This window comes from Uloborus diversus, chromosome 6, assembly GCF_026930045.1.
Source record: "Uloborus diversus isolate 005 chromosome 6, Udiv.v.3.1, whole genome shotgun sequence".
Classification (NCBI taxonomy): domain Eukaryota; kingdom Metazoa; phylum Arthropoda; class Arachnida; order Araneae; family Uloboridae; genus Uloborus; species Uloborus diversus.
Window position 1 is genome coordinate 170421749 of NC_072736.1, and position 25976 is coordinate 170447724.

General features: G+C 33.5%; 1 protein-coding gene across 1 annotated transcript in view; it reads left to right on the top strand.

The window, feature by feature from the left end:
• The window catches only part of LOC129223799 (2-hydroxyacyl-CoA lyase 1-like), a 53565-nt gene that overhangs the window by 1253 nt on the left and 26336 nt on the right, over window positions 1–25976 (top strand). The window contains exons 2-8 of the mRNA XM_054858155.1: window positions 975–1079; window positions 1473–1513; window positions 7044–7124; window positions 8142–8214; window positions 8750–8827; window positions 9969–10176; window positions 20775–20910. Of these exons, the coding sequence (XP_054714130.1) occupies window positions 975–1079; window positions 1473–1513; window positions 7044–7124; window positions 8142–8214; window positions 8750–8827; window positions 9969–10176; window positions 20775–20910 (722 nt within the window). The remainder of the gene's footprint in view (window positions 1–974; window positions 1080–1472; window positions 1514–7043; window positions 7125–8141; window positions 8215–8749; window positions 8828–9968; window positions 10177–20774; window positions 20911–25976) is intronic.

Here is a 25976-nt window from a genome sequence, read left to right on the forward strand (position 1 = left end):
TCAAAAAGTGTAATTCAATTGCATACCAGTTCGTTTCAACTACTTGTAAAAAGTTCATTATTAAATTTTTCAGAGTTTATCTTGATATGTTGAAGGTTTTAAAATGAAGACTTTAGTCAGGCAATAGAACATAGAAATAGGGGAATTCTAATACTCTAAAACAGTAGTGCCCAACATATAGCTCACAAAACTGATCCTTTTAGCTACCTGAAATATCTGGTTTGCAAAAATGAATTTACTGTAAAAAGTGGCATTACTTTAATGAACGAATATGCTGTCTAGTTACATGAGTGATTAGATGCACTATTGATATCAAAGGGCAATGATTTTATGAAGTAAATTTATTATTTTAAACTTATTCAATTTTTATCACATTACTATTCTGTTCTATTTATTAAATATTTATTCGACATTTAAACATCAGTGTATTGCATTCCTTGTATTTTTATTTTCCTTGAATGTATGTGATGAAGACAAAAAAGAAAAATTTATTACTTTCAGCAGTATGTACTGATATTTTTTTCAGTCACAAGTAAGTGCTCCAATGAGGTAATGGCACTCATGTAAAAGTTTTTCTAATGCCCATTTCCGAAAAAATTGGCAAGTTTGACATTAAATAGTACTATTCTCTTTGTGTAACAAGGTCAGGAAAATGTTTATGAAGTCATGAAAAAGTCTTGGAAAAGTCATGGAATTTTTTTATCCAAATTGAGTATGAACTCTGACGAAAACTAGCTGTAATTTTAATGTTTTAGGAGATTTTTAGGATAAAATAAGATTGTTTCTATACATCAAAATTTCTATATATTGAATTTTTTTCCAGCAATTTGCTACTTCGATATATAGAGGTCCGACTGTATTTTGTATATAGCTCAGAATATTAAAAAAGATAAAAGTGCATTTACAAGCTACTTAAAATTGTTTTCTTTGAATTGTCACATAATATATTTTTCTAAATTTTCCACTACTTTCAGGGGATTCAGTATGCATTTGGTGTTGTTGGGATTCCTGTAGTAGAGGTAGCTTCTGCTTTGCAAGAAGTAGGAATAAAATACGTTGGAATGAGAAATGAACAAGCGGTAATAAATTCTGTTTGTACTTTGAATAATGTGTCATTCAATTCTTTAATTTGGTATTTATAGATAAAAATGTTTTCATTTTCGTATGTGTGCAAATATTTCTTACATGTTTTAACTAGTCAAGTAATTCGAAAACTTCAGTTTTCCTTCACTCACAGCCTGCATTTACTCAGCTGACTTTGAATTAATTAAATATAAGGGAGACAATTTTCAAAATTCAGCCGAGTTTAAATTAAAAATGTAATTGTACTAAAAATTACGCAAAAATGTCAAAATCATAAACTTGTATGGCGAAAGATTTTTTTTTTGTGGTAAATATGATTTTGAGTTCCACCTAAGTAAGTACAACCGCATCATATTAAAAATTAAAATTCAATATTTTATTTTTGACAGGCATCTTATGCAGCTGGTGCTATTGGGTACCTCACAAAAAAGTAAGTAATTATTTCAATGTAGCATAAAATCATAATGATTTGAATTTCTCTAAAAACTCAAGAGCCCAAAATAACACTAAAATTGATGAAAAAAACATTGTTGGTGAACAAAAATTGCAAATTTTTGCATGGATGTGTGTTTGGGTTACAGGGAACCACTTTTTCAGTGCAGAAGATGCGACCTTATTGATGAAAGGACGTAGAGTGCTCTTTCATCTTTAATTTCTTCTGAACCAAAGAATATGCTCCTTGTGGTTCTGAAACAAACCAGTGCAGTATTTTCAACTTTGGTTCTTTATCACTAAGTCCAAGGGCCAGATTAAGGCATGGGCACACAGGACCAGGGCACCAACATTTTGGGGACACCAAATCTGTAGCCAAAGTTTTTTAAAAATGGAGCAAATTAAAATTGCACCATAGCAAAAAATAAAAAATAAAATAAAAATAATAATAAGTCTAGAAAATATTCTACACATTTAAAATTATAACTTCTCCCAATGCTACTACAGACTTAGTATAATATTTTATAGTATTTTAAATGTTATGTTGAAGAGATATTTGATATTTATGTTGTATTGCTACCAGGTAAAAGTTTGACAACATCTCATTTTATACTGTTTCTGTAATTTATAATGCAATGTAAGACATTACCACATTTAGCGTGGTTGCAGAAAATACTTAAGTATCAAAACATTTATTAATGTACAGTATAAGTTGGGGGGGGGGGGGGCACCAAATAAAGTTTGTGCCCAGTATCCTCAAAAGGGTACAGATGTGATATACCCCCCCATTTGGCGACATTCGATTTTTTTTTTCACAAAATTAAAATATTTTTCTCGCCAATGAGGCGATAATTTTTTATGCATGGCATCCCTGGCCAAACTAACCTGTGTTTAGCAACCCGAAGGCAATCTTACAGATCTGTTCAAACTTGTTTACTTGGGTTGTTTGGGTTTTACGCAGGAGAGATACGTGGTGTTGTTTCGTGCAATATACCTTACAGGAATGCTTATTTTGTGTTAGTTTAAATTCAGTAGTTGTGTTTTGAAGTAAAAACATTAGAAAATGCCAGTTTCTTCAAACTTGAAGGTTAATTAAAAGTTAACTCCAACGTGGTGTGTATCTGTAACGTGCCATTGTCATATGATGTATTGTTTTAGACTGAGTGTGAATATTTTTACCATATAAAAAGGTAAGTTCTTTATTTTAGAATTCAAAAAAAACCTCTCACTTCCAAAATTCTTTGTTTTTACAAATCCTTGAGGGGTTCTTGTAGTTTTTAACTTTATTTTTACTGTATGTAAATTAATTTTACAGAAATAGTACGGTTATTTTGTTCTAAAAGTTAATTCTTATCGATGCCACGAATTATTTAGACATTAACGTGCCTCCTTTAGGTACTGAATTTTATGTTAACAATTGAAAGTTCTTTCGGTTGTACTCTTAAAAATGCTGAATTTTATTAATAAATCTGCACAATAATGGTGCATATTTCACACTTAAAACTGTGTCATTATTGTACACTGAACGGAAGGAGCCACCCTTGGGTGTACATACACATGAATATGCATAATATACATAAATATACATAATTGTGACCATACTCCGACTGTAATGTATATTAACAGTCGGAAGGATAACGGACCGAGCGGAGCGAGGTCCTGGCGAGCCAGAGGTCTCATAGTACTTTCGTAATGAGACCGAGGCAGGGGTCTCATTACGAAAGTACTATGAGACCGAGGGCTCGTATCCCGGAGAAATGATGAAAAAAAAAATTAATGCATTAATTTCGACTTGTAATTAATACAATAATTTATTTCATTGTATTTTAATATGTTTACAAAAAACCCCGGCCTGTACATTTTTGAAGCATATATTCGTGATGTTTTTTGTTGTGCTTTTATGTTTTTATATATATTGTGTTCCGAAGTGCTTTGATCATGTTTTTTTATCTGATTTTTTCCTGTTGGCGCTAAAATAGCATCGCTAAGAACGATGTATGACATATGTCGTCATACATCGTTTTCTTGGCGACGCTTTCTTGCCGCCAACAGGAAAAAGTCGCCAAGGGTGGGGTATATCACATCAGTTCCCTCAAAAGTCTTAGTTGGGGTCTGCTAAGCCTGGATCTATTCATCCGTAGACCCTGCATCCTAGGGGGCCTACAACTTTTGAAGGGCCCATGTAAGGAAGAAATATGAATACCTTATCGATATAATGAATTTTGCTTCATTTTTTAGTGTTTAGAATATCTTTTTTTACTTCTAAAGTATGATTTCTGTTACATGGGTGCCCATATGCAAAATTTTAAGGGGAGGCTCAGATATTTTCCCCATGGTTTAGCAGGATATTTTCCCCATAGAAACTGATTTCAGTACAGATTAGAGTTCTTAAAGTTTGACATTTTTAATTAATTCTTCATTAATGGCTGGAGAAGAAATGTTTTTACATTTTTGCATAGAAAAAAGTACTAAGAGCAAAGAAATTTTAATTTCATGGGGGGAAGGGGCTTGAGCCCCCTCTTGCCCCCTTATATGGGCGCCCTTGTTCTGTTAGCTTATGACTACAATGTCGGTAAACATGAAAATAAATATTTAAAGGTAATGTAACACAACAAAATATTTTTCCTGCAGAATTAAAGGAAAATAAGAACTAATACCAGTTAATCTTTCCGCTGCTACGGCCACTCATAGCTGGAGGGTGCTTTTATAGGGTGGTGTCTTGATACGTATGCTCTGAGACAGCAAAAGCCAAACACAAGATCTGATACAGTTCAGTGACAAAGGTCTCAGAAAGGTCATTCTCCAGAAAACGTAACTTTTGAAAGCAAATATTTTTCAATTTTGAAACCTTTGTTTTCTTTTTTTAAAATTCTTACATGAAAGTGTTACCTACTAGAAGTAACCATAAACAATGACCTAGCTAAGTTCCAATTATTTTACTCATAAGTAAAAAATAATAAAAAAAATGCCTCTTTCACAGAAATTAAAAAAAGAAAAAAATTTTTAATGTTTTAAAATCAAGGCCAATTTAGTATCAAAGTAGTAATTTTGTTAATTGTGCAAAAAATGAGCTATTTTAATGATTAGTGGGAATCTAATACTAAGCTCTCTTAATTGAAGTATGGCTTAATTAGTAGTTATCCTTTTAGTTCAAATGTGTGTTAAAAAATAGTATTTAGTAAATTTGAGAACATACTGACATTTTATAATTTTTGTAGAATGCCTATTATTGATGTATTTCCCCTCCATCAGTTATTTTCACCTCAGAAATAATGACATTGATAAGGGATCTGTCACGGAGGTGAGGAATTTTCCATTAATATAGGCGTAATGGATACATTTTTCAGGGAAATATTTTTTTCTTCATTGCTACAATCTGCACATGTTCAGCATATGAAAACATTTTCACTTCGATTTTTAATTTAATTTACGTCCCTGAAATTCAAGTTCACGGAGGTGAGAAGTCAGAATAACCACACTAAGTTTTTAAAACAAAATCTATCTTCTTGTTTTTCGACAAAAATCTCACAACTTCAACTATGACTGAAAATAAACAAGGGGGCTCCCTTGTATCATGGCAAATATAATTGGATGTCATCACTGCCACGCGTATGGCCTTTTGTGTTTAGGTAACGGAGGTGAGAATTTATTATGTGACATGACTCCTTATCCTACTAAAACATAATATTAAAAAATTAAATGTACTTAAACAATTAGTATTTGAGACACTTGTGAAGGGAATAACTAATAAGTATGTACTTTAAGTAAACAAGTTATTAAACAACATAAACAGGCACACCAGGTGTGTGACACGTCACAAAGGTGAGAATTCACATCATGTTGTGAACCAAAAATATAAAAATAAAAATTATTAATAAAAAAAAAAAACGTTGCTAGGTTTAAATAGATATATTTTTGATTAAATAAAAAAACATTGTGTGAAATGAATTGTTCCTTAAAGTTTTTATTGTGAAAGGCATCTGACTGAAAAGTTACACTTTTTGGAGAATGACCCAGAAGTGAAAAGTTTAAGGAAGAACCTTAGCTCTAATAGGTGCCAGAGAGAAGCAAAAAAGGATGTAAGTGAACTTTTTTTTAAGTTTCGAGAAAGTCGCGTTTGAAATCTGGATCCTAGGTAGGCATTGATCTTTTTACTTCCTTTTACAAAAAAGGAAGTATTGTGTTCGCCAAAAATTTTTTCACTCAAAAATCCACCTTAATTTCCATTTTACTCACCCATGAATGAATGTTGAGTTTTTGTTTCGACTCAACCACACGTGGATAAGTGCCCAAGAACGTATAGACACGTGAAATATCCATTTTGACGGTTCCCCGATTCATTTACAACGAGTTTTCTCGCACCGTCTGTATGTAAATATGTGCGTATGTATGTCGCATAACTCAAGAGTAGTATGTCCTAGAAAGTTGAAATTTGGTACGTAGACTCCTAGTAGGGTCTAGTTGTTCACCTCCCTTTTTGGTTGCATTTGGGTGTTTCTAAAGGGGTCTTTTGCCCCTTTTTGGGGGGAAATCATTGTTCATTTCGATGTAAACTCAAGTGGTGTTATAATTTGGCGGACACTTGGCAAGATATCGGCAGTCTTTAGGTCGCCAAGTTTTGTCGCCAACTTGGCGATTTTTTTTAAATTTATTTATTTTTATTTATTTTTTTTAAAATCTGGTTTCGATTTGGCCACTGTTGGAGATATTTAGAGAGTAAACTATTGAATCACATTAAAAATGCCAATAAGGGGGAAATGACATTAAATTGGAGTAAAAGGAAGTCATGTGATGCGCACATCAATTCGTTTTTTTTTTTGTTTTTTCAAGTACAGTAGAACCTACCACGGCTACTAGTACTAAACCTTGCACCAACGCAGAGGGGGACCATTTCTGCAGATTATTTTGAAATTTTTACTTTTGGCACTTACATCCTTTTGATATGATCCGCGTGATATGTGGTCTTCCTTAATTCTTGGTTAAACAAATTTTTGATTCTTTATAAACAATTTTAACAACAATTATTATTGAATGTATCTCATCCATGTGCGACCCAAACTTAAATTTTTGGAGGAGGAAATTTTCAATTTATCAAATGAAATCCTGACTTTTACCAAATCATAAAATAGGAGCCTGCATATATAGGTACTAAGGGAGCCCCAAACTTAAATTTTTTGGGGGGCAGGAATTCGCAAATTACCGAGTGAAACTGAATTTTAGTTATTGATTAGGTACAAAATACAAGCATAACCTCAATACCTGCACTATATTCATTGAGGGTGGACATTGAACATTGTTTGAAAAATAATTTCCCAATACTTTTGCCAAGTATGCCAAATTGTTAGTAAAATTTGTCGAATAAGGAAATGTTTTGGGAGGTCACAGCGACTTCCCATTGCGGCACTCTTCGATCTCATCATGAACTAGATTACTTTCACTGACATTCTAATAATTTAAGTTCCATTTTTGTATTTGTTATTTTCAAGTTAATGTTTCAAACCAATCAACTGAAGCTGTTGTATTTTTAGACCAGGTGTTTGTCTTGTTGTTTCTGGCCCAGGTTTGATACATGCTCTGGGTGGGATGGCCAATGCTCAAGTGAATGGATGGTAACTATAGCATTACTTTTAAATCTGTTCACACATTTTCTATAGGACAATATGCTACAGTATGAGACAATAATTTTGAAAACCTAAAATCCAGAAAAACTGAAAACCGGAACTTTTTCCCTTCAACATTTAAAAAAAAAAATATTTTTCAATTTTTTTTTAGTTTTGGAAGTTTAAAATTGTTAAAGTTCGGCAGTTACCAACTGAAAACACAGTACTTTCAGTTCAGTCTTTTCTTTTTAAATGTTTTTTCGCTGCCACGTGTTACGCGTAAATAATCGTTTTGCTGTAATTGTTCAGCAATCTTTTAACATCCACTTTTGATTAACGATACTTCTGTTTTTCTTCTCATAAGTATGCAAAACAAAAGCTTATTAAACAAAAGTACAAACATTTTTTGAATATGATTTATTATTTATTGTAACGATCAGAGCACACAGATTGCGTAAGAATAAAAGAGCAACATTTGCAGACTACATACGACTGCAAATTGCCTCTGACTTTTGTTTTATCATTATAAAGTGCTTTCATTCAAATTGATCAAAAAATAAAAGACATTTTGCACAACATTTGCGAAACCAGGAAAAAGTGACAAATATCGAATGACAGGAGAGTTTTTACAATTTTTTGAGTAAAAATCCAAAATCCGGCAAGGCCACGGTCCCAATCATTCAGGATTTGCTATATTAACCATACCAAATCAGTTGTACGCTTCATACTTTATTTATTTTAGTAATTACTTTTACATGTTTTCCTCTTGAGATGTGGAATGAAATTATGTAGAATATTTGTATGAAATTTCTCATTCATAATAGTTTCAAATGTTTTGTTTAAAAGTTAATTCTTAATGCATTATTTTAAAAATTCTAATCAATGCAGAATAGTAAATGCCATTACAATTTGTATTCCAATACAATAAAAGAGAAAAGCTGAATAATCAGATTGTTTTGCACAAGCTTAAGAGAGATAATATAATTTAAATGGTTTAAAAGTTTTAATCAAGTAATGAATTTTCAGGCCAATGATTGTGATTGGTGGATCATGTGACCGTGATCAAGAAGGCCTTGGAGGCTTTCAAGAATTTCCACAGGTAAAATATTTACTGTGAATAAAAATCACTATTCTGATCGATTAAGATTTAGAACCTGTATTGAATTTTTGAATATTTATGTCAATTTAATAGAGTAAAAGCAGGCCCGCCATTTAAAAAAATTTCCAGGTCAAAGGGTTTTCATTCAAAGCATTTTATTGGAAAAAACAACAAAATACATACAAAAGTGTCCAATTTTATTATGTTTAGAAAATCCAAGAGGGGGAGTCAATTACCCCCCCCCCCCCCCCCACCAATCACCAAAATGGCAAGCCTGAATAAAAATGCACAGTTGTTAAGAACTTGCATAGAGTTGTGGAAAAACACATACATGTTATTAAACTTGGGATGTAGGAATATACAAAAAAGGCTTAAATATTTCGTCAGATAACATTGTAACTTTTTCTCCCTCGCAAAAAATTTACTTTTTCTGTCCTTATAATTTCAAAGATCAGTTATTTATAGTCATAGGTATATTTTGTGATAGTTTTTTAAAACTTTTTATTTATTGTTTCTTCTGAATTTTACATTCCAGGTAGAAACTTGTCGCTTATATAGCAAATATTCATGTCGTCCATCAGATGTCAGCTTGATTCCATTTCATATAGAAAAGGTATAAATAGTGAGATGTTTTATACCTTTAACATAAGTGATTGCAATTGTTTCAGTTTTCTTATGACTGCGTAACTTCTTTCACTTAAAGTATGTTATTATTTAGTATAAGAAAAGTATAAGTTCTTAAAATCATTCCACTTTTTGAATTTCAGTGTTTATTTATTATTTATATGACTATTCAATTATTAGTTATACATTGCAATTTTTACATGTTATTCAGAATTTTTCTTTGATTAGAATAACATTTGTTATTGGTTGTTAATAGTTATTGTTTGGAGATATATGTTCAGCTTACCTGCTGTTACAATCCAATGTTTACTATTTTGGTCATTTGTAAAATAAATTATTTTTTTTATTTGTCTTTTATATTTCCCTAAATCAAGGGTGCCTATGACCCCCAAGATCAAGGGCACTCAACCCCCAGTGGCATAGCGAGAAAAAATCCTTGGGGGGGGGGGTAATTTTTTTTGAAGTTTAAAGTAAAGCCATGCCCTCAAGTTTATACACACACACACACACACACATATATATATATATATATATATATATACCCTTCAGGTTCGACTGAAAAATGATTTTTTGGGGCTCATGGGAGGGGGGGGTTCTGACCCCCTATCTCCCCCTCATGGCTACGCCACTGCTCACCCCCAATAACACAAAGCCCCCCTGAGTGAGTGCCCCTCAGAAAAATAATGCCCCTAAAAAAAACCCCTAAAAATTTCATGGCATGCCATGAGCCCCCTAGGTGCGCACCCCTGCCCTAAAAAACACACCAGGAATTTCCTGTTGGTGCAAATTTAGTTTTATTCTGATTAACTAACTCTAAATTTAATCTTCAAGTCTTAAAACCCAACAAAATGCTATGGAGCACCCCTACTTCCCCCAAGAATGACCCCCCCCCCAAAAAAAACAAAGCTCAAGAGACAATCTAAAATTACCCCTCTAAAAATTCAGTGGGTCAATCTGCACTCCTGTGTTATGCATGGAGAAAGTAACCCAGTATTTTTTTCAATTAGTTTGATAAAAAAAATCTTTAACTGTTCTCCAAATACTTTAATTATGATTGAAAATGATAAAGACTTTAGATATTTGCCTAATGGGGAGTATGCCAAATGACTGATTGTTATTTAATTTCCTAGGCTGTCCGAGAAAGTACATATGGTAGACCTGGAGCATGTTACATTGACTTGACAGGTGATATAATTAATCAAGAAGCAAATCAATCAAAGATCATTTATCCTTTAAAATGTCCAGATCCACCAAGTGCTGTGGCTCCACCAACAATGATAAGCTCTTTAGCTGATGTGTTGACCTCTGCAGTAAAGCCATTGGTAATCATTGGGAAAGGTAAAAAAATGTTTTCATTATTTTCATTTTTTTGTTTAAAAGAAAATACAGTAGAAGACCGTTATAACGCATACCTTGAGACCACAGCTTTTGCGTTATACAGGATTTTGCATTATATAGATCATTTCACAAATTTTGAAACTAACATTCAGAATATATCTATATATTAGCACTTCAGAATGAGTTTTATCTGCAATGAGTATTAAAGCACCAATACGACAATTAGTTGTTCACAAATAAATATGTTTCACAATCAAAAGAAAGTGCATTATGCTGCACTTCTGCTAGCTTCATGATTTGCATAACAGCTGCATTTTCAAGAGCCATCTGGTATTTTCTGTTTATTATTATTACTAATTCTAAATTTAAAAGCTTTGAATTAAGATGGAAAGATGAAAAACTTTCAAAATTTAATTTGCCTAACAATTTTTATTTTTGCAAAGCAAAACAGAGGGATTTTTCAAACTTCAAAACCTATTGTTTACTTCTGAAAAGTTGTGCAGTTTATAGAGAATTGCGTTATATAGGTCGGCGTTATAATGGTATTCTACTGTATAATGTAAAATTGAATCTAATAAGAAATCCTTTTTGCTAATGTTTTTTTTTTGCAGTGTTTTTACTGTGTACTATGATAGCTTAAGGTTGTCATTTTTCATTTATTTATGTTTATTTCATTCAGTATTTTTCACAGATGTTCAATGAGTAGACAGAACATATAACCACATCATCAGTATTTTCTTTGACCACAGTTCTGATTTTTTTTTTTTTTTTTGCTGTAGATTTTACATTATGTTCATATGTGCATATTTTCTGTAATCTGCTGCACTTGATTATCTGCTTGCTTTTGCAAGTTTTGATGCTCTTCGTTCTGCAGGAATTCTCAGTAGAGGATGATGATCTCAACTTTTATGTATAACTTTTATGTTATAACTTTTATGTGTATTATGGGTAGATAATACAGATACATGTATGCAGCATGGGTACAGAATAGATATACCCCCCCCCCCCCCCAGGGCCCGATCAAACCAAACTGGTGCCCAGGTCCTGAGTAGATGTTGGTGCCCCCCCCCCCCCACATGAGAAAATCCGCACAATTTTAAAGTCAATGTTTCATACTAGAAATCTAAATACTAGAAACTACATTTAAAAGGAAATCTTGGCTTTGAATACCAAACACTTGATAGTCACCAAACTAATCACAGTTAAAATTGCCTCTTATGGCGAAAAAGAGTTAAAAAACAATTTAAAACTGCAAAAAAAAATCTTACTAATTCTGACATCAAGCTTTAAAAAAGCTTCTTTCTGGCTTTAACAGAGGCAAATGTGTCGATCACATCATCGAAATCTATGTTTGATGTCACAGAATTTTCAATGGTCAATAAGGAAAACGCCTGTAAATTATCCTGAGAAACGCAGCTTTTCAAATGACTTTCGATTCTTTTCAAAATTGAAAAGGAACATTCACTGGAACAGCTGCTGATAGGCAAGGTAAGAAGAAGCTGCAGGGATGAATCCACATTCGGAAATGCATGTGTAATGTTTAGTGGTCTTATACTTTTAAAATATTCTCCAGGAGATGGGTTACCTTTTGCAAAAATTTGAAAGAGCGTTAATTCTTCTGGAAAATGGTCATCTATGTCATCCGAGTAATTATTTTGAAATTCCAGAGCTAAGGGACAATGACTTCTTTAAGCGAAATGTTTTTAACTTTAAGAGGTTTTGAGCTGATTTTTTAAAAAAAATTTGAGCCTCCTCTCCCTTAAAGTTGAGAAAAAGTAAAATGAGCTTTAAAATAAAAAAAAGGAAGTAAGTAAGTGAATTCAGGCTAGGCTTCATTCAGGCTGTTTTGGTGCCCCTAAATTTGTAGTGCCCAGGTCCGCGGACCCGCCGGACCTTGCGTTAATCAGGCCCTGCCCCCCCCCCCCATTTGGCGACATCCGATTTTTTGCACAAAATTGAACTATTTTTCTCACCAATGAGACGATAATTTTTTAAGCATGGCATCCCTGGAAAAGCTAACCTGTGTTTGGCAACCTGAAGGCAATCTTAGATCTGTTCAAACTTGTTTACTTGCAGCCCTTTCACGTTGGATAGATTCTTGTTTTTTCGTGCAATGTACCTTATAGGAAAGCTTATTTTGTGTTGGTTCGAATTCAATAGTTGTGTTTTGATGAATAAATATTAAGAATGCCAGTTTCTTCAAACTTGACCGTTAATTAAAAGTAAAATCCAACTTGGGGTGTGTCTCTGTAAGGCGCCATCATTTAATAATTTCAGTCTGAGTGTGAGGATTTATACGATAAAAAGGCAAGTTCCTCTTTTTAGAATTCAAAAGAAAAAAAAACTCTCACTTCCAAAATTCCTTATGTTTTTAGAAAATCTTGAGGGTTTCTTGTAGTTTTTAACTTCATTTTTACTGCATGTAAATTTATTTTACAAAAATAGTAAGGTTATTTTACTCTAAAAGTTAATTCTTATTGATGTCAAGTTTTATTCAGGCATATTCTATAAACATAACTCTTTTAGATACTGAATTTCTGAAAATAAGTTGACTCTAGCGTTTTATAAAAATATGAAGTGTTATTTTGTGTAAAATATAGTAGATATTTTTGGTAGGTATTTTGAAAGCATTTCTGGATAGCAAATTAATGCATGGTATTTTTGTATTGTTTATGTTTGGGATGTTCTGTCGAGACATTTTTACTTTTCATACATAAAAATTTGAATAACTAAGCGTTCTTTTGGCTGAAATAGTTATATTTTGGGGATGTTTTCCGCTTTAAACAATGCATATTGAATCGCTTTGCTCTTTTTCAGTAGTGTATGAGAAAAGTTTTTGTTCGATGAAATGCATGTTGAAAAACAGCTTTTGTTTCTATTGGTACATATTTCTTTGGTCAGCTGCAATAGTAATTTGTTAATTTAAGCATTTTAAATACCTTCTAGCAATTTTTCTTTGTACAAAAACTTTCTAGTTCCTGGTATTTTTGAAGCAAATATTCGCGATGTTTTTTGCTCTGGTTTTATGTTGTTTTTGTATGTATTGTGTTCTGAAGTGCTTTGATCGTGTTTTTTATCTGAATTTTTCCTGTTGGTGCTAAAAAAGCATCGCTAAGAACGATGTATGACATATGTCGTCATACATTGTTTTCTTGGCGACGCTTTCTTGGCGCCAACAGGAACAGGTCGCCAAGGGTGGGGTATATGACATTAGTTCCGCAGCATGCATTTGCTGCTGTGCAGATGCATTTGATGCAGATATGTGCATCACCCAATGGTTGTCAATTGATATCAGTACTAACCACTGATTATCTTCAAAATCTGTCGAGAATTGAATGAAAAAAAAGTTCCCCTCTTGTCTTCATGGATACATCGTTGAAAGCAAAAGGCATTGCATTACTGAAAATTATACCTACTCCTGTATGTTGTTTTTCATACCTGTAGATAGTTTTGAGTTATGCGTGCAAATGCTTTATATTTTTATGTCACTATGATTGCATGTTGAAACTTTTTTAAGTGTCTAGTCCAGCAGTTGGCAATTGACGAACAGGTCCGTGCTATGGAAGGTCAAAAACTGTATCGCCAAAGGTATTTTGAAAGTATAAATTACGCAAATAAATTATTGAAAAATATTTTGTGTTGGCAATATCTTTAGGTGCCATTTTTATAACTTTTTTCTAGTATTTTCAAAGGAAAGGGTTTTTCGGGGCCTCAATACTTTTAAAAGTGCCCGTAAGTGGCGACTCGTGCCTTGAAAAAGTGAGTGGGGCCAGATCATATGGGTGCACTCGCAGCTCCCCCCCCCCCCCCCGGTTTAAAAAAAAAGAAAAAAGAAATATTTAAACTTTCTAAAAATAATTATTTGTGTTAAATAAATAAATTTAAATTTATTTTAAGCACAGGAAAAGCTACAAAATACTTAACCTAATAAGTAAATCATGAACGATATTAATAACATTCAAGCTGTGTAAAACAAACAACATACAGACAGGGTAATGAATTCTTCGGTCTCGTCGAATTCCGCCGTAAATATTGAGGTTCAATGCGTTGGTGTTGAGGGAAAAACACACACACAGAGATAACCCGCGGTAGGGTATAAGCCGCACCTCATTAATTTTACTTTTTTAACAGACAATCCGCGGATTATGCGCAGAAAAATATGGTACAATCCATTGTTTTAAATTTCAAGCGCGTACGCAAAAAAAAGGATAATAAATAAAAAAGCTATACTCCCACGAGCCGCCACTGGTACCTGTACTCCAATTCAAATGACTTGCCGAACCCCGGGTCTAGTCTTTCAGAGCAGCTGCTCTTGAATTTATCACCAATGCAGCAGTTTTGCTGATATTGACTCCAAAGCTCAGAGCTTCTAAAATTACTCCCTGTTGAACATTTGTTCAATGTTATGAAAGGATTCCGGGCTGTTGTGCCGTGGTCTGAGTGTATATTCTCCAAACGTTTCGGCTGCATCTGCGGCAGCCATCCTCAGTGGTTCCGAGTTCGTGACTTCCAGGGAAGAGACTTCTTGGCAACTGATGCAAGTGTCGAAGTGCTGTCAACATCTATAGGGCATGGGTCCTCTTGGTTCTGGACTGGGATTGGCTGGTGAACATCTGTCTTCATCGCTTCCTGATTGGAGCTTATGCCCTATAAATGTTGACAGCACTTCGACACTTGCATCAGTTGCCAAGAAGTCTCTTCCCTGGAAGTCACGAACTCGGAACCACTGAGGATGGCTGCCGCAGATGCAGCCGAAACGTTTGGAGAATATACACTCAGACCACGGCACAACAGCCCGGAATCCTTTCATAATATTGACACCGGCCGTGAAAGCCTTCACTCTTACATTTGTTCAATGGTTTGTCTACCTAGCAGTATCATGAAGCAATGATAACTTACTTGCAACTTTCAGGTCGTCATAATATTTCCCATTCAATGCTAGAAAGAACACTCGTACCGGTCCTGCCATTTTGATTTTTTTTTTTTTTTTTGGATGGGGCATATCGTTGCCTCAGAGCAACAGTGAGATATCTAATCCCAGAAACAACACTAAGATATCTTACTGTTGCTCCGAGGCGACGATATACGCATTGCAAATACAAATACAAAAGTGACGACAGCAACAGGCTCTGGGCCCAGCTAGACTGGTCCTAGTCAATTTACAATCCCCAGTGAAGATCAATGGCCCTCTTAAAACTGTCTACTCCTTTGCTCATTACCACCTCTTCCGGTAAGCTGTTCCAAGGTTCCACTACCCTGCTAAAATAATAATTTTTCCTAATATCCATGTTAGCCTGAGATTTAAATAGCTTAAACCAATGACCCCTTCTCCTGTTTTCAGTGCTAAACTTTAGCCCCGTAACATCTTTCGTTTTAATAAATTTAAACAGCTGAATCATGTCCCCTCGGTCTCTTCTTTGCTCAAGACTGTACATTTTTAGCCTTCTAAGCCTGGAATAATAATCTAAGTGGGAAAGTCCACTTATTAGCCTTGTAGCCCGCCTTTGAACCCTTGCCAATACATTAATGTCTTTCTTAAGATAAGGAGACCAAAACTGAACAGCATACTCCAAATGGGGTCTTACCAAACTTCTATATAAGGGCAGAAGAACTTCTTTAGATTTATTTGAAATAGATCTATTGATAAACCCAAGCATCTTATTGGAAAGCAACAAAAAAGATGCCACCCACCTGTTTGTAAAAACATTAATTTTTTAAAGCTGGGGCCCGACTCCCCTAAATGGCAGACCTGCTATCATCACTCTTTCTGTTTTCTCCTTTTGTTTTTGGATCTTGTTATATTTTCTTCCCTAATTTTTATGTAGTTACTCTCAGCTCTTAAGGCTTTTGAATATCTGCCTCATATTGCGAGGCTAAAATAGATCTAACAGTCTGGGGGGGGGGGAATACAACACAGACCAAGAATCAGCGGTACATCAGGGGTAAAATGAATCCTGCAGTTACGTAGATCCTCTGACACAGAGGGCCGGATTTAGGGGAGGGCTGGCGGGGCTACTGCCCCGGGGCCTCCACAACAGAGGGGTCCCCACAATAAAATTTTTACAAAATATCCGAACTTTTGCGGGTCGAAAATATCGGATATATACATATATATCAAAATATTCGGATATACAGTAGGGTGGGCCGAAATAAGCCGAAAATTTTTTTTTTCGAAATCAATTTTTGGATAGCGCGCAAAAGTTGCATAGTGAGCTAGTTAGCACTCACAAAAAATTTCTTGGATGTTAAAAAATATCTAGCCGGCGCTATTTGACACTGAAAAACCGAAAAAAAAAAAGAGAAAAATGAATTTTTGTCGATTTTTTTTTTTTTTAAACAAAATTCCAAATATTTTGCTGGAATGCACCGAAAATGTTATATAATGAGCCAGTTCGAGCCCATAAAATGTTTCATTGATTTTAATGAACATTTAACCGCTCCTTTCCAACATCAAAAATTGGAGAAAAATGAAAAAATATTGAATTTCTTTAAAAACCAATGTGAAAATTATTTTTCAAAATTAAATGATAGACTAATTAATTAAATAGCACTATTAATCATAGTTATTATTATCACGCAATAGTATCATACATTTTCTAGAATTACATATAGAGATAATAAAATTTTGAAAAAGAAATCTTCAAATTTGATTTATAATACCTTATGAAATAATGAATATTATTTTTTGGAATAATATTGTCCCTTGTTATCAAATGATGGAAGTTCTTTCCTAGCTTGAAGTTTGGCACGAATGTATCCATCTCGTGCAGTTTCACCCCGAACTTTTATTGCAACTTCGGTTATTAGTTTCACACAACGTTTCACAGCTTGCGTGTGACAGTTAAATTTCTCGAAAGTGAACTATGTAGGCTGTTCTTTGCACATTTCTTTCAATTGTTGGTCTTTTAGATGCATTGTAAGAGGTGACTCTGTTACAACATAGTTTGCCCAATCAACTAAATCAACATAATCAACGGCTTCAAAATTGAGTTTAGGACGCTTAAAAAATCGTACACCATCCGAGCTCTTCGTCTTCTTATTTCTAGAGTTCAGACCGCGCCTAACAGCTAATTCCTGAATGTATTTTCTTGAGTCAAACAACATTGTCAACAGTAGCTGTTCAGGATGAGCGAAATATGCATTAATTGAGAGAACTTTGAAAATTATCTCCTTAACGTGGTCTGGAAACTGCCTTGCAAGAGAAATCATTTTCCAAAAATGGTGGGCACCATACTGGCAGTTCGGTTTCATTTTTATTTCAAACCACATTGGAGCATAAGCTAACATTACATACTTTACAAGCATTGTAAGATTTTCTGATGGAGTTGGAGTGTCTATATACAAGCGTAACAAACGCTGCTAAAGCAGTATGAGCCATAGAAAGTCTCATTTGACTTGTCATTGTTGATGGCGCATCAGTTCGCTTACGTTTTCTTGAAAGCGGATAATTCAATTTAAAATCGTCATCTGTATTTTTTGTGCTTTCTCCTGATTCAAGCTCTGTTTCAGGTTTATTCAATGTAATATGACTTTCCTTAACCCTCAATCCACTTGTGCTGGGTACTGATATGTCTTTCTCATCCAAAGCAGCACTTGATTCAATTTTCTGGCATCTTTTTTCTCTTTTTCGTAGTTTCTGGGTTGTTACCTTATCCACTTTCCCAATAGCCAGTTTTCTTACTGTCTTTTGATCAATTAGAAATTGTTTTTCTCTATCAGGGACTTTTGCTTTTTTTCTGCAATTACACGAATATAAATCTCCGCATTTGCAGGCACAAATGTCAAACAAAGTCGTAGCCTCTGCTTTAAATGTGCCTTGCTTTGATTGTAAAATTTGCGTCTTTATATTCTTAGCTTTTTTTTGTTGCGCTATTATATTTAGAATAATAAGATAAAATCATGGTAATCACTCTCCTTATTGAAACAACGGGAAGGGAAGCACGCTCCCAAATATCAATAACTTTTTTTGCAACTACAGCGGCCACACTTGCAGAAGATAGTTGCTTACTTCCTTCTCCCTTTATTTTCATTCTAGTGATTTGATATCATCTGATAATGTTTTCATATGTTGGAAGAAATAAAGCATCGGGAGGAGACAAATCTTTTCCAAGTCCAAATAGAAGACTACTTGTGCTTGCTAGCGTTACTTTCTTTTTCGCACGTTTCTCCATAACAGTCGTATTGTATACCAAAACAAAGATAATAATGCAATGATATTCGAAATTTTTCTTTAACACGTTCTGCAGTGAACAATCGAATGCTCATAATTTTATTCTGACTAAAGCTCAGAGAGCAGCCAGCCGGGAAACTTTTTTTTCCCCAAAGATGGACATTGGACACAAGAGAGGACCCCTTTTTAAAATGGGCGTACAAATGTCACATAAAATTGATTGAATTTTCACTGTTCATTCTAAGTAACGTATTGCGTAACATTTCAGTATTTACTTATTTCGAAACTACTTTTTTTTTTTTTTTCATTTTTCCTATGTTTCAGTCTTAAAGAAGCGTAGCTAAATCTTCTACGAAATGTATAAATGTCTTTGAGTATTTCACTAATTCACTGACAGATACTTCTAATGTTTGCTGAAACTAGCTTCAAACTTTTATTTTTGCCCCCCCCCTTTTTTTTTTTTTGAAAAAAGTGCATTTTTGCCTTTTTTTCCGTTTTTCAATGTCAAATAGCGCCGGCTAAATATTAAACAAATTTAGCGAAATTTTTCTTGGGTAATAACGGGCCCATATAGCAACTTTTCCGCACTATCCAAAAACAGATTTCCAAAAAAAGTTTTTTCGGCCCACCCTAATATACAGTATACTCCCGATTATCCGTGTGCGGATTATCCGTGCATCATTTCGGAATCACACTTTTCTAAAGCTTCGATATGATCGATAACATCATCGAGGAAGTTAAAGAAATCGAAGGTTTCGAATCAGTTGACGCTGAAAATGTCGAAGAGTGGTTTAAAAGCGACGAATGTGAATCAGGATTTCAATGTCTAACTGGCGAAAATATAATTGAACTTGTTACCAATCAAACGCAAGTGATGATACCGAAAACGAAGATGAAGAACATGAAGAAAATACAATTTCACATTCTACTGCTCTACAATCTGTAGAACATTTATTGGATTGCATGAGTGAAAGAAGTTACGATTACGGAGAAATAATTGCAGTAAGAAAAATTGGTACGGGTCGAAAATATCGGATATATACATATATATCAAAATATTCGGATATATATATATCAAAGTATCGGACATTTTCGAAAATATGATGATCTTTTCGAACCTTGATTAGGGGCCTCCACACTTCCAAATCCAGCCCTGCTGACACATCCAAATTTTCATGAATTTAATGGCTTAGCTCATTTTTTGGTGGAATTTTTTTCAGTTTGATGATAATATTAGTCACATTTAATGAGTTGCTTATTGTGATATGAGTCACTTATGTTGAGAGCTCGGTGGCTCAGTGGTATCGCTTCACTCTTCCATGCCACAGGTCCGAGTTCTATCCCCAGGTCGGGTATGGTTGGCTCAGCCGTTCATCCCTTCAGTGGGTCGATACAATGAGTGCCGAGCGTGCTTGGGAACTAAACTCTGGGGGTAGAGCGTTAGGCTGACCGCTTAACCGGGATATCTGCCTAGCACCCCAGAGCCCTTAGTCGGGAAGACTTAGATGAGTAGAGTAGGCCTTGGCCCCGATGGGCTGTCATGCCACGGCGCTTGGGTTTTTATTTAAAAAATAAAAATTAAATTTTGAATTTCAAGAATATGGATTTTGACTATGTTTGACAAGCCATTAGCACATTGTTTTGACCTGTTTGGCAAAAGGTGTTAAAAAGTGAATGTTGACTCACGTGTGTTAAAAACAGGGGCGTAGCTAAGGGGGGGGGTTTTGGGGACAAACCCCCCCCCCCCCCCGAAAAGTTAGTCTCAAAAAAAAGAGAGAAAGAAGAGAGAAGTGAAAGAAAAAAAAAAGAAGAAAAGGAAAAAATTCCAAGCGATTATACATATATATATATATATATATATATATATATATATATACAGTAAAACCCCTCTAGTGCGGACACTTATGGGACAAATTTTGTTGTCCACAATAGAGGGGTCTCCGCAGGACAGGGGTTTAATAATGTTATTGGCATTGGAATCGGGGAATTAAAAATGTCCGTATAAGAGGGGTGTCCGCACTTGAGGGGTGTCCGTTAGGAGGGGTTTTACTGTATATATATATATATATATTATATATATATATATATATATATATATATATATATATAAAAGAAGTAACCCCCCCCCCCCCCCCCGAAAGTCGGGTCTAGCTACGCCACTGGTTAAAAACATACCTCCGTTATCCTGGCTTGTCTAAGATTTTGCAGTTTATTAAAGAGGACAAACTCTTTTCTGCTGAAATTTATCTTTTCCCCTTAACAGAATAATATTTGCAAAATCATTAATTCAAGAAACATTTCTACGATAAGATACACTTAGAGTTTGGATTTTAAAAGTGTTTTTTAAATAGCTTATTATTAAATTTTAAGTTTTATCAAATTGTATCTTGTACTTTACTAAGCATAAACAATTTTTTCTCATTTGAAGGTTGTGCGTACAATGGAGCAGAAGATTCTTTGACACGTTTAATCCAAAACCACAAGCTCCCGTTTTTACCCACTCCCATGGGTAAAGGTGTTGTTTCCGATTTTAGTCCATTTTGTGTGGCATCTGCAAGATCCAGGTAACATTTGGAGAGTGTATGGTAAATTTTAAAGATGCATAATGTGTACTTGGAAATCATTTGCCCAATTTATTTCAGTATGATTGTTATGAGTATTGTTAATGAGTTTCATCGATTAGCATTTTAACAAGTTAAAAATCCGGTTTATTATCTGTCAATGTCTCTTCGTTTTGTGATTTGGTATGGAATAAAATAATGAGGGATATATTTCTTTATATTAAGTTTTAAATTAGCAGTTCTGTTAATTGTACAAATATTTTATATTGTTTTGAACAATTTAATTTTTATTATAAGTGTTGCAAAATAGAAAAAGCACTATCAGCATTTTCTTTCTTTTTTATGTTACTGAGCCATTCCATTTCAGATCAGGCAGGGTCTGTCACATGACCATCACCGATTTTTTTTGAAAAAATTACAGTAGTTACAACTAAGGGACATATGAAATATCCCTAAAGGATTTTGCAAGAAAAATTTTTTTTCTTCAGTTACAGCCTATTAAAATTCTGAACAAAATCCGCCATTTTGGAAAAAACCGGCAAATTACTCCATTTGAAATGGACACTATTTCCAAAGTATTTAACTTATTCGAATAATTCTTTTTTCTAAAAATAAATAAGGACCCATATAGTCTCTAGACATCGTTTTTGAAAGTTAAGTTAGGTTTTTTGATGAAGAAAAAAATTCATTTTTGCCGCGAAAAAACTGCATTTTTACCGATTTTATGATTTTTTTTCTCCATGAAAAAAAAGTTTTTTTTTACTAAACGGAGATGGCAGTCTAAAGCCCTTATATGATAGTTTCATAACATATTTTATTATAATCCTTGGAGGCATACAGCCTCGGAAATAAAATTTGAAATTTTGAAAATTTTCAAAAATTAGCGATTTTCGAAGTGATTTTACTCAAAAAACCCATTTTTTAAAAATCTAAAAATTGGCTCATTTGAACTCCATATAATGCTTAACAAGTGGATAGACACCGCATCCAGTATTTTTTCCCATAAAATTTTTTATGATTTTTTGAAAGTGACCTTATCGCCCATGGCATGCATGTAAAATAAAAATTTCTAATAATTTCAGCGACTGAAAATCTGATGAAATTAATGCCTAATAGCTACAATAATGTTGCACTTTATCAGCAACAAATAAAATTTTACTGACTTTTAATAATATAGCAGTATCAAACTGCTTTTGATGACCCAGTCAATTCGTCTTTTTGTAAGACTCTGTGTGTAGCCTTTAGATAGAAGAGCCTTTGGTGATTATATTAATGACTAATACAGTGTTCCCAAAAGTGTTCGTACACCTTGAAATTTTGTAGTAAAACCAAAATAACTCAAAACTGAATTCGAATATGAAGTCCAATTTCTTTTCACATCATTCCTATGCCATTCTGAATAAAACCCAGCAGTTTTTTTTTTTTTTTCAAAATATCTGTTGACCCAGTCAATTCGTCTTTTTGCACTTCGTTATATAAATATATTTTTCTGCTGATCAGCGCCTAATTGTTATGGGAGCTGAGCTTCCATACTTCCTTATTTCTTTCACTCAAATTTTTGTATTTTTGACCGAATTCAGGCCACTTAAGCATTAAAACAAGTTCTGAAGACTATAGGGACCCTGCACTTCTTTTGTTAGAAATAGAATCCCTGGCTATAATAGCTTTCTTTGGTGATCTGTTTGGTTACCTCAACTTACAACCATGTTCAATTGATTACTTCTCTCATAAAACAGGTGGGCTTTTTAAATTCTTAAACTACAAGTGAGTAATCATACGGACAAATTACGTGACAACATTCGCCAATGTCAAACCAAAGCACGAAATTAAAATTAATCGTTTTAAATGCATTGTATTGTTCTTCCTTTTGATGGTTTCCCCTGTCGCGTAATTGAGTTGAAGAGAAAGAGAATTGAAAGAGAAAAAATATGATTCGTTGCTGCATATGAAAGTAACGGTGAATGCATAGCTTTGGAGACAAAATAAAGTAATATTTATAATATATATATATATATATATATATATATATATATATATATATATATATATATATATATATATATAGATTTTTACTGTTACTGATAAAGTACATCATTATCGTAGCTATTAGTCATTAATATAATCACCAAAGGCTCTTCTATCTAAAGGCTACACACAGAGTCTTACAAAAAGACGAATTGACTGGGTCATCAAAAGCGGTTTGTTACTGATATATTATTAAAAGTCAGTAAGATTTTAGTTGTTCCTGATAAAGTGCACCGTTTTTGTAGCTATTAGGCATTAATTTCATCAGATTTTCAGTGACTGAAATTATTAGACATTCTTATTTTACATGCATGCCATGGGCGATAAGGTCACTTTCAAAAAATCATAAAACATTTTATGGGAAAAAATACGGGATGCGGTGTCTACCCACTTGTTAAGCATTATATGGGGTTCAAATGAGCCAATTTTTAGATTTTTAAAAAATGGTTTTTTTGAGTAAAATCACTTCAAAAATCGCTAATTTTTGAAAATTTTCAAAATTTTAAATTTTATTTCCGAGAATGTATGCATCCAAGGATTATAATAAAATATGTTATGAAACTATAATATAAGGGCTTTAGATTGCCATCTCCGTTTAGTAAAAAAAACTTTTTTTTCATGGAGAAAAAAAATCATAAAATTGGTAAAAATGCAGTTTTTTCGTGGCAAAAATGAATTTTTTTTCTTTATCAAAAAACCTAACTAAACTTTCAAAAACGATGTCTAGAGGATATATGGGTCCTTATTTATTTTTAGAACAAAGAATTATTCAAATAGGTCAAATACTTTTGAAATAGTGTCCATTTCAAATGGAGTGTTTTGCCGGTTTTTCCCAAAATGGCGGATTTTGTGCAGAATTTTAATAGGCTGTAACTGAAGAAAAAAAATTTTTCTTGCAAAATCCTTTTGGGATATTTTATATGTCTCTTAGTTGTAACTACTGTATTTTTTTTCAAAAAACTCGGTGATGGTCATATGACACTTTTCATACCTGCCTGCCTGATTTGAAATGGAATGACTCTTCTATATTAACCATAGAACCTTCAAACATTTTAAATGTTTTAATTTAAAAATTTTCTCAGAAACATTTAAAATTTTTTATCATATCTTATGCTCTTTCTCCTCAAAAGCAATTTGATATAATTTCAACAGTTATTGTTGAGAAAGGAAATAGCATATAACAAGCTGAAATATCAAACAATTGAGAAAACTGCGCATTGAGCTTTATTTCATCTCTATGTCACGCTAAATTGAGTGAAATCTCATTTAAATGATAGTTATTGAACAAATTTTCAAAAATATTTTTTTTTTGAGGGGTTCTAAAAGCATTTAACTGACTATATTTTTACTTTCACTTAAGCATAATTTTAGTGTTTTAAATACCTTAGAGTAACCAGCTTCAAACTTTGTTTAAACTGAAAGCAGACTTCAAAATAACAAATGTTGCATATGATATTTTTGTGCAGTTTTAAAATATAAATAAAGTAAACTCTCAATGATCCAGACCTTATTAAATTGGACTTTGCATAGTCCAGGCTGCCATTTAACATAGATGTACACACTGTGTAAATAAATATATTCAAAGTAGTTTTTCATTTGATGTTTATCTCTACATAGTTTATGTTTGTTTTCATATCATTTATCTCTACATATTGTTGTCATATGATGTTTATCTCTACATAGAAATGAAGTCTCCAAAAAAGCGTCTGTGTGTTTGAACTCGCAAAACTCGAGAACTACCCGGCAGATCTTGCTGAAATTTTCACAGTTTGTTCCTTTAAGTCCTGAGAAGGTTTGCAGACCAGTTCGAAAACAATTCGATGAATAGTTCTTTTTTTATTCCAATTTAGGCCCAATTATCACATAAATTCCCGAATAGGGGGGTGAAAAATTACTCGCAAATAGTAATATTATGTATCGTTGCAGTGGCGTAGCTAGACCCGACTTTCGGGGGGGATTACTTCCTATATATATAAATATATATATATATATATATATATATATATATATATATATATATATATATATATATATATATAATATATGTATATGTATGATCGCTTGGAATTTTTTCCTTTTCTTCTTTTTTTTCTTTCTCTTCTCTCTTCTTTTTCTCTTTTTTTTTGAGACTAACTTTTCAGGGGGTTTTTTGTCCCCAAAACCCCCCCCTTAGCTACGCCCCTGTATCGTTGCAGTGGCGTAGCTAGACCTGACTTTCGGGGGGGGTTACTTCTTATATATATATATATATATATATATATATATATATATATATATATATATATATATAATATATGTATATGTATGATCGCTTGGAATTTTTTCCTTTTCTTCTTTTTTTTTCTTTCTCTTCTCTCTTCTTTTTCTCTTTTTTTTGAGACTAACTTTTCAGGGGGGGTTTTGTCCCCAAAACCCCCCCCTTAGCTACGCCCCTGTATCGTTGGATAGGGAAGAATTTTCCGCGTTCTACGCAATTTGTTCCAATGCTCTAACTTAATTACGGCGGGAGTTATTTGCATTTTTAGCTCGAATTTGTTTAGGCTTAGCTGAAATTTAGGCACTTCTTTCTTCATTAAATCTATCAATAAAAAGTGAAGGGATTATCCCACAGTTTTCTTTTTCGCAAAACTGAAAAGAGCGGCTTTTTTTTACTCCAGATCTAACTCGACCTATGGTGGAAAGTTTAACACTCTATCTCCATTAGAAAAAAGCTACAAGCGAATTAAATAAAGTTCAAAAAGTTTTTAACCGTTTTATTTTCCGTTTCCACGGTAATGCCTTTTGAATCCAATGTTTATTTCCATCTTTCTCATTTTCAAATCTTAAACTTATTTTATATTGTGTTTCCATGGTTACGCTTTTTAAATCCATCTTTCTCATTTAAATTTCTTAAAAGTTTTTTTAATATCTGTCATCATTGTTTGGAGGGGAAATTTTGCATGATGGTTTTTTTTTCTTTCATTTAAGCCTGATTGTTGAATATACCTCACTTGACACCATTTTTATTTTCAAAGTAGACCGGGCAACGCAGCTAGTAGTAAATA